The sequence below is a fragment of the Myotis lucifugus genome, unplaced genomic scaffold (assembly GCF_000147115.1).
Source record: "Myotis lucifugus unplaced genomic scaffold, Myoluc2.0 scaffold_171, whole genome shotgun sequence".
NCBI classification, from domain to species: Eukaryota; Metazoa; Chordata; class Mammalia; order Chiroptera; family Vespertilionidae; genus Myotis; species Myotis lucifugus.
Window position 1 is genome coordinate 1754477 of NW_005871219.1, and position 16210 is coordinate 1770686.

General features: G+C 37.3%; 1 protein-coding gene across 1 annotated transcript in view; it reads left to right on the forward strand.

Moving 5' to 3' along the window:
• The window catches only part of MDFIC (MyoD family inhibitor domain containing), an 87928-nt gene that overhangs the window by 14466 nt on the left and 57252 nt on the right, over positions 1 to 16210 (forward strand). Inside the window, exon 2 of the mRNA XM_014462163.2 lies at positions 5821 to 5943. Within this exon, the coding sequence (XP_014317649.1) occupies positions 5821 to 5943 (123 nt within the window). The remainder of the gene's footprint in view (positions 1 to 5820; positions 5944 to 16210) is intronic.

Here is a 16210-nt window from a genome sequence, read left to right on the forward strand (position 1 = left end):
TACATACCAGACACTGCTTTCCAGGCATGATTCCATTTATTTCCACACCCACCTTATGATGTAGGGAATTCTTGTTATTCCCATTGTACAGATGAAGAACCTGACAAAGATGAACTTTCCCAGGATCCGTATCGCTGATGGTGGACTACACCATAATTTCAGATCCTGTGCTCTTAACCACTTCTCCAGTGCAAAGTACACTTTAGGGATAGTATTTCTGCCCCAGAGAACCTAATGAGAGTCTTGTTATTATCAGGAAGGATTCAAATAACTGCACTTTTAAATGACAATATTGTCCTTATTTTTTTGGAAAACCTTGGACTACACAGAATTTTATACTGTATTTGGAAGTTCATTAGTAACTTTGACAAGCTAATTTCATCTTCACTGTTAATTAAAAAACATTTAGCTAGTGAGGTAATATATTGGATTGGTTGTCTTACAGAAAAGTTTAGTTTACTGTTTCTACCTATTGTGGGCACAACTGCAACTCGTTGCAAATTACCTGACAACAGATGCATGTTCCAAATGAAGAATAAGTTGCTAATGAACCAACTGACTTAAGAACAGAATGTGTTCCCTTTCCTTATAATTTGGGGGAAGGGCTGAGCATTGCAGTGGGACTTTCTGTACTAGGTAGGATATTAAATTAGCTGAACTTGAAAGGTCCTTTCCAATTCTGGATTTTAACACCCTGTTTCCAACTGAATATCTATCTCTGAGACTCACTTTTGTATTCTCACCAGTAAAATTAAGCTAACATTTTCTTCTTCTTCTTTATATCATTCATAGTTCTGAAGATCAAATAAATATTATATGTAAAAGTTCTTTGAAAATTGCTAATACTGTAATTGCAAAAAATCATTAGTGTATTCTTTCAACAAAAGGAGGCATTGCATTTTTTATTTGTATTTATTTAACAACTGCATACCAGCTGAGTGGCTATTATATGACACATATAGTATTTTACACATATTACTATCCAAGTTACTTATTTTTAATGCTGTTAGATTTTTCTCTTGTTAATCCCCTTTCAGTTATTTTATTCCCCAACTGTCTAAGTAAAATTTTCAAAGTTTTAAGTTTGGGTAATGCCAACCAGGTAATATATTATAGAATTTTCAACTAAATGGAAATTCTGCTTACCTGAATCTTTCTCATGCTCCTTCTGCAAGAATAAGCAAGATTGGAAAGAGATTGCTTCTTACCATTCATGCCCTTCTTAAGAAAAATAGCAAAAAATAAAGAGTATTGATCCCGTAAGACAGTCATTTCTGAATAGGAAATATTGAATTTAAATTCATCATTTAGAACTCTTTTTCTTTGATTCTTTTGCTTAATTCATGCTTGTCACTTTTAACTCAAATTCAATGCCTTACAAAGGCTTTTCAGTGATTCCCTCTACTCCATTCTAAACGCCCTTCAGTGTAGATATGAAGTTTGGCCCTATTGTTTAGGTCTTGTGCCGAGTCAGATTTACAGAATTTTAGAGCCAAGAAAGGCTCTGTAAGCATCCAGCTCAATGCCCTCATTTCCCCTTTAAGGGAATGAGGCCCAGCCCCAGTCACACAGCTGGTCAGTCTTTGAGCCAGAATTATGACCCAGGTCAGTTTTCATTACCTTTTGTTTTGTAGTTGCTTGATTATTTTATAGGTATGTTTGGTTTTCCCAGCTAGAAGATTTGTAGCAGGGACAACACTTTTTTCTTTATCCAAAGATTCTTCTGCACTTCTGTGTTTAGAGTAGGCAAACTAGAATGCCTGGGAGCTAGCCTTTCAGAAGCAAATGCCAGTGATATAAAAGTATATTTTGGTCTAGTGCTACTTTAAAAGTGTCTTTGCTTTTCATTTTAATATATCTAAAACATATTATGTATTCATCTATTAGTATAATTGATTTATATCTCTATTAATTAGTGAGTAGATAAAATTATATATTCTGATTACTTGGAATACTGTGACAAGAAGCCTGTTATATATATATATTTGACAGGCTTTTCTAAGTTTTCTCTAATTGTTTAGTGCAGAAGAACTTACTTAGAATTGTTTAGTGCAGAAAAACTTACTTAGAACCAATAACCTACCTATAATCTGGCCATATATGATAATGACATCCCCGTACCCCACACCACCCAAATTGAGACCTCTGTGCATTTTTTATGTTTAAGGAGTGCTACAAGAAAGGGAAAAAAAAAGGCAAAGAGAACCATTGACTTAGATTAGCCTAATTGAGATGATGAAGTCTTCCTTTTAAGAGAAAATTGCGAAGTTGTGTAGGAATGCTTGTTGGAGGTATATATAGAAATCTTGTAGAAAGGTATAGACTGATTTCATGCATCATTGAAATCACTTGCTTGCCTGTAGGACTTGTCTTTCAGGCCCCTGGGGTAATTGAATTGCATCTATAAACGTCCACAAATCCAGAAAGGAACTTATTAAACCTGACGACCATGGCCTCTGCTTCTGTAATACAGATGTGACACAGCAAACATACAACGATCACAGAGATTTGCTTTCAGAAACTGCTCCTTTGTCATTGTGATGAGTAGTGGCTGACCTGACCTACTGGAGGTTGTAGTAAGGTTGTTTCTGTGGCTGGACATCATGGTGCCCATCTTACAAGTGTTTATCTATCAGATCTCGTTCTCTCTCCCTGCATTTCTTCAATCAATGTTGGATGTAACTGTGCACCATTTATGAGGCTGCCATATAGGTATTTCTTAAATATTAAAGGGATGTTCATAAAATAATGTACATACATTAGAAAGTCATAGGCTAGTCAAGTGCTCAGAGAAGTTTCACTTATAGAGTGGAGAATTGGCAATGCCAATTTAAATTTTACACACGGAATCCTTTCTGAGCCTTGCTTTGGGCTGGGTGCTGTGGATTATAGCAAAAGCCTGATATTTTGAGGCAAGACATTTAGTTTTTAAAGGAGGCAAAGTTGGATAGACTGATGATTGTGATTTAGTAGTAATTACATATCATTTATTATTTCATGAACATAATAAGCTAGAGAATGAGAATGATAGTTTTTTGTTTTTTAAATTTGAGAAGGATTCTGGGATCACCTAATTCTAGAGTTTTACAAATAAGGAAACTGAAAAAAAACAAACAAAAACAAAACAATAACACATGCGATCAACTGTTTCTTAATAAATATTTAGAGCATTAAGAACTTTATTTTCCTCTTAGGAGAGGGTCAGTACTAAATCTGTGTGACAATTGCATTTACTCAGTGGAGAATTGAGAGGTTCTCTGTTTAGCACTTGAATATTGGACACGATTCAAATTTAAGTCAAGTGTGTCTAGAGGCTTTACTCATACCTATTCATACCTTTTAGTCAGCAATGCTTCATAATGCCCTGGTTTCATGAATTAATTTTAATGGAATTATATTTGAACAACTCAAAATTATATAATTAATTTCATTCAGCTTCAATTAAAGTTACTAATTGAATAAGCCTACTAGCACGACACCTGGCGGCCATCAGCTACATAACAGTAATAGCAAATTATGTTGGCCTCTGCTGATGAGAGATTTCACGTGTACAAGTGCGTTTATATAAAAGCCTTTTCTGTTGCTCATCTCAGAAAGGCCTTGAGTTGACTGCAGCCGTGGAAAGATATCTGGAGTTGTTTAAAAAAGTAAAGATTTTAATTGAAAATAACAGATCTCGGGAAGATTACATTTTCTCTGTGATAATGCTGAGTAAATGTTACATAAATCTAGAACATATTGGTTTAGCATGCTCCTAATTTATATTTTACTGCCATCTGAATGTGGTTTTGCTTACTACAAATACTAAGCATTGAAGACCTGATTTTGGTTTTTTGGTTCTTAGCCTCTGGATTTGGTCCTAAGTCGGTGTTCCTCTGTTTCCATGTGCTGAAATGTGTTTTGTATCAGAGTTTTTTAATAGTTGTGAAATCCCCATGGTACATGTGCAGAATTTTTTTCCCCTTTCAGTGGGAATGTTAATACAGTTGACTAACAACTTCTGTTTGAATCTCTTTCCTTGCTTCCAGGGCTCGACATCATGTAGCTTCTCTTCCTTCTTTGATCCTTTCTCATGGGGCAGACCCCACTCGAGGCACTTCTTTCCATGTATTCCCCTCTTTGGGTGAGCCTAGTCCTTTGGTCGGCTTCAGCAACCAAGTTTAGGAAAATGACTGTTTCCAGATATAACTTCATTTGTGATTTGCAAATTCCAATATCCAGCACTACACTCATCCACTAGACCAGCGGTTCTCAACCTGTGGGTCACGACCCCTTTGGCGGTCGAACGACCTTTTCACAGGGGTCGCCTAAGACCATCCTGCATATCAGATATTTACATTAGATTCATAACAGTAGCAACATTACAGTTATGAAGTAGCAACGAAAATAATTTTATGGTTGGGTCACAACATGAGGAACTGTATTTAAAGGGCCAGAAGGTTGAGAACCACTGCACTAGACTGTAAACTGCATGAAGGCCGGGGTTGCGTCTCCTAATTCATTGTCTCTCCATTGCCGAGCACACTGCCTAAACATCTACTCTGTGTATCTAATGCTTTAAATTCGTACATTATTTTCCTGGTCTCCAGGTGTTCTGTCAGATCCACACTAATCCCATCTTCCCAGTATTCTGCACACGCCTCTGGTCAGTGTCTCACATCTACCCCTTTCCCATCTTGTTATCCATTTGGTTAAACTCTCATCACCTTCTACTTGGACTATGCTGCGTCTCCTTTTTCCTCCTTGCTCTGTTCTCCCCGTTACTCCCAGGCTACCGTGATTTTCAAGGATGTAAGTGCAGTGGGATAACCTAAGCGCCCCTCCCCTAAACTGAAATAGAATCTTTGGTGATGGGACCAAGAAATCTGTTTATTAAAAAGCGGCCCAAGTGAGTTAAAGTGCAGTCAGGATTGAGAACCGCTAGTGTATACGAATTTACTAATCTTCCTAAAGTATGACTGATTAGGGGATTCATAAAGCGTCAGTGGTTACTTTTACTCACCTTTCTTGCTTTTAAATTAGATCTAGATTCTCACCTAAAAAAGATCCATTCTATGTCTCTATTCAGACCTTTCCTAACTTATCTCCTAATGCCCCTCTTAGAGTACTTCAGTCCAGAGTTGGAACCTTTGCCCAAGTCTGCTATTGGAGTTTGCCCACACTCTTTTCCCACCTGGAATGGCTTTTCTCCCATCTTTACTTTTAGAATTCCCACTAATCTTTTAAAGACCATTGCTGTGTTTCCAATAAGCTGTTCCTTTTCCTTACTTATTGGCTTTCCCCCCGAGAACCCATAAACCCACATATAGATTTCTCATCCTAAACACCTTTCCTCTCTGAGAATTTATAGTCAATCCTTGACTCTTTCCCAGGTTTCTATGAAGAGAGTTCTGTACCTCCTCACTTCTCCTTCAGCTGCCATCTGACTTTCATCTCTACCCCTCATTGGACTCTCCTTTCCTTTGGTGCTTTCCCGACTGCTCCCTGTGGACTTACTCATTTTCATCCTTGATATAACCTTTTCACGTTTCTCTGTCATGGCTGATCACTTACCGTGTTCTGACAATTTGTTTACAATAATCTTGACAGATTATTTTTTCCTGTAGACATCTCTGTTTCTTCAATGCTAGGCATGTTGTAGGTGCTCAATAAAAATGTTATTGAGTCAATATGTATGCAACAGTCAGTAGAGTTACTGCTCCCATTTTCTTAAATTTTGGCAGACTTAGAAGAATTTTAAAAAATCTATAAAATGAAAAAAGTAGAGAAAGATATGCAACATTTAATGATGATAAATATATGTCTATTTTTTTTATTCAGATAAATGTGAAAAAGAAAATACTGAGAGAGATATAACTCATGCCACCAATAGCTGCTTCACACATGGAGAGATGCAGGACCAGTTCATTTGGGGAAATTGCTCAGAGGATGAACTCATCAGAAGTAAGTACTTTTAGAGCAAATTGCAGTAATTTGGGGATGTGACTGTGATACTATGCTCCGAGTTAATTGTTCCATATTATTTTGTTGAAAATCTATAAATCAGAATTTTCAGAATTTATCTGAAAGTGTTTTCATTAGAATTTTACAATAATAGGGCTATAACTAAGATATAAATAATACTCTCAGTTTCCATCCTTTCTTTAGAAATGAAGAATTTATTGAGCTATAAATTTTGGACTCAGTTCTTAGAGAGATGTAGACAAAACTTAATTCCTCTTTGAGCAGTGACTAAGTGAAAGTCAGACCATTCTAAGTGACTGTGAAACTAAAAAGATAAAGACAGAGCTGAAGGACAATAATGAATACTTTGGTAATGACATTTCAGTCCCTGTTCTTGTAAGTCAAATGATTCCAAACTTTTTTTTTTAATAATTAAAATGTTTATCACTCCTTCTTCTCCTTTTTTCTTTTTTAAAAATTGTTTTCCTCTCCCTAAGATTGCCATGTAAAATGTATACAAAAGCTATGGCATGTTTTCATTTTACTCTGGGAATGTATGGAAATAACAGTATCTTTTGGGTGCTATCCAGAATGCTGATTTCCTGTCAGGTTCTCCTTTGGGGCTTAGGTTCTGGTCACTAAGTTCCCTCAGGTGGGTTCAAGATGAATTGATCATGTAATGAATTGTTCTCTGTAGTAAATGAATAGGTATAAAGATCACTGCTATGCCTCACCTGGAAGAGCATAGGAATATATATATTTTGGAATTCTCCTTCATTGTAACCACATTGCCATGTCTTATTCTAGTCCCAGCACGGACAGAGGAAAATAATTCTTTTCTGGAAATCAAGCATTATTTTTAATTTAATTCTTCAGGTCAGACAACCTCATTACATAGACCCTTTCTTGTGTTACATATTAGATTTACTTTGAATCTTTGAATGTTTCTTTTCCTCTTTAGAATGCCCATTATCTGTCCTTAACTGAAGATAGCAGAAACAGGAAAAAACCAACTTAGTAGAAAACATAAAGTAGTAATAAAAACACTATTGAAGGAAATATAAAGATTTCAAACAAAAACTCTAAAAGTGAATGTGTTTTAATTTAATTTTAAGACATTATCTTTTTTCAAATTTTTGTCTTAGAGAATGGAATAGTAAGGAATTTAGGCTCAGAAATTAGTGAGGAGTGCCCTAGCCAGTTTTGCTCATGGATAGAGTGTTGGTCCACAGATTGAGGCGCATGCAGGAGGTAAACAGTTGATATGTCTCTCTCTCACATTGATGTTTCTCTCTCTCTGTGTCTCTCCCCCTCCTTCCACTCTTTCCAAAAATCAGTGGAAAAAATATCCCCTGGTGAGGATGAAAAACAAAAACAGCAAAAAATTAGTGACCAGCAAAATTTATATAGCTTTTTCCAAAGAATCAAATAAACATTATTTCAACTGAACATTTATTCCCAAAACATTTATATTGATTGTCTTCCATTTAAATGTTGACTCTGCTATTATGAAACATAGTTTTTAAAGATATTGACAAGATCATATTTTATCTATGATTTCCTAACAACCAGAGAGTTAGTGAGGGCTAGAGGAGGTCTCAGAAACAATTTTATCTCCGCCTTGGGGAGCATGATTGTTTTCTCATTTTATTTCATAGTTACAGAATTTTAAGTGTGTGTGTTTCATTTAATTGATTTAATTCCCTACTCTCCCTTCCCAAGACCCACATAAAGAAAACGTGCATAAGAACTCTTAAGACAAAAACCGAAATATGACCACTATTGCATAAGGATTTGGAGAGTCATATTTAATGTGTTAAAATTTTTTGTGCTATTTGATAAAACTTATTATAGTCACAGAAATTCATACCATAAATGGAATGGATTTAAAATGAAGTACTGAGAGAGAGAGAGAGAGAGAGAGAGAGAGAGAAATTGAGATGTATTGCCCCATCTGAGAGTGCTGCTGGGAAAACGGACAGATGAATGGATCTTCAAAAGATAATGGCCAATGACAGTAATGCCGCTCCTTCCTGAAACATAAACTGGCAATAATTTCTAAATGTATTTGTGGGTGACATTGGGTTCTGAATTCTGTCAACAAATTTAAAAAACTACCTTTTTGTTATTTTCCTGGTCACACTTTTCCTGACAAAGGCGATTTTATTGGGTCTGCAGGAAGGATTTGATATCTGGATATCTGGATTTGCCGAAATGGAACATCTATGTCATCTTTAACCCAGACTCAAGTATGAGAGTATTTGAAAGCTTGATATTGTGATAGCTTCTGCTATTCCAACACCTTAATATGAAGTGCGACAAAGCTGCCCGAATGTCCTTCTTTAGCCTTTCCCATAGAGTATTTGGCCATCTCCATGTAATTTAATGTTTGTCGCTCTTCACCCTGCAGTTAGGGAGATGTGTGTTTTCCTCTTGGTTCAACATCTGGCACATTCTGCGGGCCCACTGAATCTTTCGTAATAACAATAGGCCCTGGAAAGAAGGCTCTGGCTCAGAGCTACGTGGGGGAGGAGGGGAACATCTGTGGTGAGTCAGGATCAGACTGGCTCCCGTTCCAGGAGTCCTGTGTGGAGCCTCGAGCACCATGGAAGAGGCAGACAGCTGCTCTCATGGAATTGATTTCAGTGTTCCCACTGCAGTGTGAGGTTCACTGGATGGAGGGATCAGCAGAAAAGTGAGGCCAGCTGGGGTGTGGGAACATTTTCAAATGTACAACCCACTCTTTTTTTCCAAGCTTCCATGGGACAGCTCGGCTGCATAAGTAAGAAGTGAAGGAGAGTGGCTCTGTTTAATATGACTTCTCTTTCTCTACCTATTCTTGAGCGTGGTTAGCGAGGGCTGACAGCTAACATCTCCTTGTCCCGGATGCCTGCTGCCTGCTTTGTTGGACATTTAAGGCATAATTTATAGGGGACTGTTAGCTGTCAGTATGATGAGGCTGTTTTTACTTTTCTGAGAATAACTGAGCTCTGGAAAGTCAAGGGAGTGGCCGCTTTGGAAATTGTATTCTAATTAAAGGGTGTATTCTCAGGCCTCATAAAGGAGATCCAAGCTGAGAATAATTTCCAAATTATTCTGTGAACTTTAACCCTGACCTCACTGGACCACCCACTTGTGGCTCATACTTGGTGCCTGCTCCACTCAGAAGTTCAGGCTTTGTCTGCCTTCCCTGGTCCTGGAGGCCATTGCAGGTGGCAGGCCGGAGGTACTGTGCTCTCAGGGCCTGGAGCCCTAATTGGTTGCCCTTGAGTTGCTAATTTATTAGAATTCTTTCTGGAAGCTATAAATAAAAGAGAGGAAATCCATGTGGAATCAAACATTTCGAATAAATAGGCCACGCATACAATCTGGTCAGGGAATGTGCATTATGATTCTCTTTCTTATGAAATTTAAATTAAAAAGATAATCCTAACCACTCAAGTTTGTTAAAAGAAAGCAAGCACACAAAACACTTAAATCAGATCAGTAAATAAATGAAAACTAAATTGAAGTTTTGTGAGAAGGCTTGATAATTGGAAATTATAATTAGAAAGATTTTTCATTGTGAACTTTTATTCTTTTTACAGTATACAAGGCTTTCATATTCTGAGAAAATATTTTGCTGTATAATTTAACTTCTGGAATGGGGATTACATTTTGGGGTTTATAAGGGCATCTTTCAATGGGAACACTATTAAGACTTTGGCTTTTCTTGTCATATTAGCATATATGACACGGTACATAATTTGGAACTATGCCTTGTTTTAATAATCACTGTGCCTCTGACTTAGTTAAATAAATGTTGCAGAAAAATGGCACCCTCAATTAATATTAATTTTTCTATTTAACCCACAGTGTGGATAAACTGATAACAGGCAATAGGCAACAAGTCATGTTTTAATTAGACTAGAAAAGGAACAAAAGTAGCATTATGATTAAGATTTTAGGGGGGTTTCTAAGGTAGGAAGGAATGTGTGTGTTTGTGTGTGTCTTCCTATGCTTTACTCATAGGCATGTGTAATATTTTCCTTTAATATAGGTCAAATTCTACTTTTCTAATTATTTCCTATATATAGAGAGAGCTTGCATTTTCTTTGTTCCTTTTTCTAAAGTGCCTCAGGTCTCTAGCTCAGATTTTTCTAGGTCTTTTTGAAATTTCTTACTATTTTACTTTATCCTTGGACATTGCTTTCATATAAACGTCTCCTAATTCAAAATGTCATTACTTAACTGCAGAAATTTTCCTCAGCTTCTCTTCTGAAATAAATTCAAATTAAACTATTTTGCTCACCTAATTTTCTCCTTTGTGGTTTTGTAGAATTCCCAAGATCTGAAGCAAAGTTAGAACGTTCTATTTAAATGGTAATCCCCATTCTATTTAACCCATTTATTCATTTTGAAGAGTTTTTAGCTCTCATAATAGTAAGCACTTAATTGGTAGTAGAATGCAAGCCCTCTTTCTCTAATTCACACTCGCCTCCTTCTTATGCATCTTGCTTTTTCACTCCTCCTACTGCTTGAAACCTTTTTCTTGGCATCCTCTCAACACCAACAGACTCCGTTGTTAGAAATACTATTATTTCTCTTCCTATTACTATTATTGCCAACTTGCCACTGAGCACTCCTTAATGAATACTGTTCCATCACTTTGGGGAATACCTCCTCTATGACAAATATTGAAAGAAAGGCAAATCCTCAGGTGTACAATCTACACTGAGTGGCCAGATTATTATGACCGGCCAGATTATTATGACCATCCCATCAGTACTTCATTGACACTTCCAAAAATACTGAATATTGAAAACTTTCTAAGGAAATACTCTCAAGATTTTATTATTATTATTATTATTTGCATAACTAATTCACTTCATTGTACTGATGGGGTGGTCATAATAATCTGGCCACTCAGTGTATATAGTTAGGGCATTTCTTACTTTGAAGGTAAGGAAAGAACACCAAGAGGTTGGGATTAAATTTTTCAGTGGCTCTCCTGATTGAATGAACATTAGGTTAAGTATTATTCGGTTTTCTTTAGAATTAAATTTATATACAAGAGACCTTAAACAAGCCCCACCAGATAAGTAACACCCAGTAAGACTGGGATATGTAGTTTTTGTGTGACATCTCCTAGGTTATCTAAGATTCTTTGTCTAATACTTCATGCTCATTCATTTTAGGAGCCCATCTTGGGAATAAGTCATGTTACTTTCACCTCAGTATATTTCCCTTCTTTTGTCTCTCAGAAAAAAAAATTGTTTTTCAGTATTCTGACCAAACAGTTGTGTGGCTGTGCTGCAGATTATTTGATGTTGCTGTTAAAGAGGATTCTTTTAAAAACAATATTTTTATTGATTTCAGAAAAGAAAAGAGAGGGAGAGAGAGATAGGAACATCAATGATAAGAGAGAATCATTGATCGGCTGTCTCCTGCATACCCCCTACTGGGGATTGAACCTGCAACCCGGGCATGTGACCTGACAAGGAATTAAACCCTGACCTCCTGGTTCATAGGTTGATGCTTAACCATTGAGCACACCCGTCTAGCAAGAGCAATTTTTAACCATCAATTATTCATAAATCCAACTCATGGTTAATCATAAACCATTTTTGATGGCTTCCTATATTTATCTTGTTGGTCAAAGACAACCATTAGGCTATGTTCTAGAATGGAGCTCAGGTTTCCTGACATTCTTCTTTCTCGGAGTGCATTTTCCATGCCCATCTGGGTTCTGCCCAAGAAGCTGGAGAGAACTATTGACCATCTTTTTTTTTTAACATCTTAAATTCAGGGTCCTGGAGACCAATGGAAACTAATTACCAAGACTCAGAACCTGGATGTCTTATGATTATACGTATTGGGCAAGTTGTCTAATGTCTTTGAACTCTACTTCCTCATTTTAAGGTGAAGGGTACCAATACTTTATGCCCCATTGTGATTTTTGAGGATTATGCAAGTAAATGCATATTGTGCACTTTATTAGTACAGAGCTAAGTGAGCAAATATTCATGAATTTGTCCATTTTTGTTATTATTGTTCTTGAACTCAAATATTAGTTTTAAGGCTGTGTGTGTGTGTGTGTGTGTGTGTGTGTGTGTGTATACACACAAATATCTAGACATGCTAGGTACATAGACCAGGCCTTTCTGAGACCTTTGATAGATATTTATGTTCACAACAAATAGCACAGTGGCTACTACATGATTTATGCTTAATAAATGATGACTGAAGTGTATTGAATTAATGAGGGGAGGGAAGAGATGTTTTATACATGTAGCTTCCGTTATTTCAGACTTTAAGGTCCTATAACAAAGATTCTAAATCACTACATTTTTCTTCTTATTCCTTCTACCCCTCTTCTTACTCCCAAGCCACATATGGTTTATTCATGTCATTTCAGTATTTATAGATGACTTAATGACGCTAAAGCAATCAAGCCCTTAGTTTGACTGCTATTCACTGGTCACCTATTCTGAAGGTTCTCAGGCAACTGTTAGCAGTGTGCTGGATGACATTCATTGTCTACAGAAGTGGGTAGGAATGACATTTTATTGAGGACCATTTTTGCACTCTTAATCTTTGTTTTTTCTTTCCTATATGTAAGAAAAATGTTTGAGACTACTTTAGTTCCATCTCTTCTTCATCTCACCATTCTCTGCTTACCCCCTACCATCCTATCATCTCACCCTCCTTACTTCTCTCCCTTCTTCCTTTTCATATCTTTCTCTGCCTTTCTAAATTGTTTTATAAATGCTCTGTATACTATAAAGTACAATGTATACTGTTACCTTTGTTCTTATTATTACTTTTAATGTTATTATTCTAATTTATTACTTTGCCATTCACTCTTGTCATGAACCATGGCTCATTAAATGTCCAATCTGTATTTTTCTACACTTTGTCAAATATTTTCAGAATCTTCCTGATACTCCGAAAATTGTTCGATCTTGACTGGGGGAGAAGAGATGATATTGAAGTACAAGTGGATGAAAGCTCTGTGAGGAAACCAGATTTATAGTTTTCCCATTTGGGAGTTCTTCGAGCCTCAGGGAATAGCTGAGGCCTGGGAATTAGTTTTGAGATCACTCTGAATTTGCTAACCACAGAATAAATAAATTATATTCAGCGATCAAGACCATAAATACTGCGGTCTAGATAATTTTAGTTCTCAAACCTCAAACTTCCTGGATCTGAACACTGTGAATTTGCACATAAATTATCTTTTGGAGAATATGTTGTTACTAGTAGCCCGGTGCACAAAATTCGTGCACATTAAAAGGGAATTAATTGCCCTAACCAGTTTGGCTCAGTGGATAGAGCATTAGCATGCAGACTCAAGGGTCCCAGGTTTGATTCCAGTCAAGGGCATGTACCTTGGTTGCGGGCACATCCCCAGTGGGGAGTGTGCAGGAGGCAACTAATCGATGTTTCTCTCTCATCGATGTTTCTAACTCTCTATCCCTCTCCCATCCTCTCTGTAAAAAATCAATAAAATATATTTTTTTAAAAAAGGGAATTAATTAAGCAGAGATATTTTAATATTGCTATTTGCCCTTTATCTATAATAGAAGTGTGAGAGATGAAAGGAAATTAGTACAATGTATATGAAAATAATATATAAATTTATTAATAAATAAACAGTAACAAAAGGATATAACAACAGAGTCATGATATAAAAAGGACAAAAACATGATATGAAAACAACAAAAACATGATATAAAAACAACAGTGATGCAAACAATGACCGATAAAGTGATTAAACTTATTCTATTATCTCCCTGTACACCACATTAAGAGTGAAAACACTTTCAGAGTGCTTCATCCCTTGTGATGAAGTACTTAGAACTTTAACTGTAACATCACATACTCTTCAAACTCAAGAGAAAGCAACATATAACTGACCATGTGCAAAAACAGGTTCAGGTAGGAATATGCCTACTTTGTGTAGAGTTTGTCCTTGTGATTTGTCAATAGTCATCACAAATGCTGGCATCATGGGAAACTGTCTTTGAATCAATTTAAATGGGAGGCCAGTGTCAGATGGGGACAAATTAATTCTTGGAATCAGAACAGCTTCTCTCTCTGCAGATCCTGTTAATACTTCAGCTTCGATAATGTTAGGTCGTAATCTTTTGATAATAAATCTGGTACCATTACAAAGACCTCATTTACTATTGAGATTTCTCAATAGCATGATGATTGCACCCATTTTCAATTTTAATTTATGACACAGCATTCCCGAAGGAGTAATACTATTAAGAAATTCGATGGGAAAAATTTTCTTTTTAGCATCATCTGTGGAATCAATGGAATCATCACTCAAATATGTGTGAAAATCTCCATCGAATATATCCAAATTTTCTTCATTTAATTTTTGAACATACTCATTTTTTGGACAAAGAATTGCATGTTTAGATATATTTTTAATATTATCTATAGCAGTGGTTCTCAACCTTGGCTGCACATTAGAATCACCTGGGAATCTTTTTAAAATCCTGATTCCTGGGCCTAATCCTCCGGAAATTGTATCTTTATTATGGGGTGGGGCACACCTTCCGTAACAAAGAAATCAGAATTTCGAGGAAAAGGCCAGAAATCAGGATTTTAAAACGATTCCCAGGTGATTCTAATGTGCAGCCAAGGTTGAGAACCACTGATCTATAGATATAGTATTTCCAAAGTTAGCTTTAATAATAGATCCATTACAAATCATTTCACTTCCATGCTCTGCTCTGAGGGCGGGTTCCTGCCTGAACCTCACCCTCCAGGAAACAGCTGGTGGAGGGTGCAGCTGTTTCCAAGACGACTGCTGCAGGACTGACTTCCTGCTGGTTGGACGAGCTTCTGGCTGTGATGTTACACCCAGGGTTTTTATATAAGTAGATTAAATCTTTATTGTGGGGAGCCACTACAGTGTTTTGGACAGGTTCAAGCCTTGGACTGATGAAAGGGCACAGTCCTTTCATTGCCATGTGCAAGTCCCAACTTGGAGGGCAAGACCCTCCCAGCACAATTATAACCAACAGCTGTAGTTGTAAGCTTGAACCTATGGTCCAAACAGGTGGCCCCATGTGCCTGAGTGATGTAGGCTTGATAGAGTTAAGGTGCATGTAATTGAGTAGGATTGAAACCCAGGAGAATGTTGTAAACATCTTGGTCACACCCTTACTTTGCCTCGTGGCATCTGCTATAAAATAAAGACATAGCTGTGGGCGTGGTTGCTGTCTCTCAGAGAAGCAGTGTCCCACCAAGACCCAGCTTTCATTCTCTTGTCTGTCTTTTCTAAGCCTCTCAGCTGCCCCCACTCAGGTTCACCCTTGGCCGTGCTGGTGTGGCACACTTTATAAAGATATGCCTCTATGCTCTGAGGGTGGGTTCCTGTCTCAAACCCCACCCTCATCAGAACCAGCTCCAGGAAACAGCTCGGGGGAGGGTGCAGCCGTTTCCAAGACAACTCCTGCAGGACTGACTTCCTTCCGCTTGGTCGCCAGACCCGTCATGTTACACCACCCAGGGTTTTTATATAAGTAGATAATGAACTTTCAGGATTAGCAGTCGAAATGTAACTTTGAAAACTGAATAAAAAATTAGTTACCTTAAGAGGGAGTAGTTACAGTGTGCTGACACAGTGTTATGGTGGGGACACAGTGATGAACATTACAGGTGTGGTCTCTGCATTCAGAATTTACAGTCTGGTGGAAGAGACAGACAGTTCACCTCGAAGTGGTAATGAGTGCTAGGATGGAAAGTGTAGGCTACTTACTGTATATTCACATTTGAGAACCACATATCCTTGTATGAAGGAGGGGTGAGAGAGGGCTTTCTGGATGAAGTGATGTCTGTGATGATACCTAAAGGAGTTAGCCAACCCAAGCATAGCATGGGGGTGGGGGAGGTAGAGTGTGTTAAGTGAAAAGGACAGCACACCTACGCTTTAGAGATAAGAGATAAATTGGCCAGTTTGAGGAGAATTGGTGAAGTTTTGTGTAAGCTGGGATGTAAAATGTTAGATGAGGTTGGAGAAAGATGGGAGGGAAAGAATGGGTTAAAGGAAGATGGAAAGTGTTGAAGGGATTAGCAACTTAATCAAACTAATATTGTAGGTTGGCTATATTTAGGGTGATTACCCTTGGCATTGTTATAAAACAAGAATGGGAAGAAATGAAAGCGGGCCTGCCCGCTGGGGAAACTTTCATTTAATCCAGTTGAAAAAAGGAAGTTGTCTCCCGACGGAGGGAATGGGCAGGGAGGGATTGCAAAAAAGGAGGGG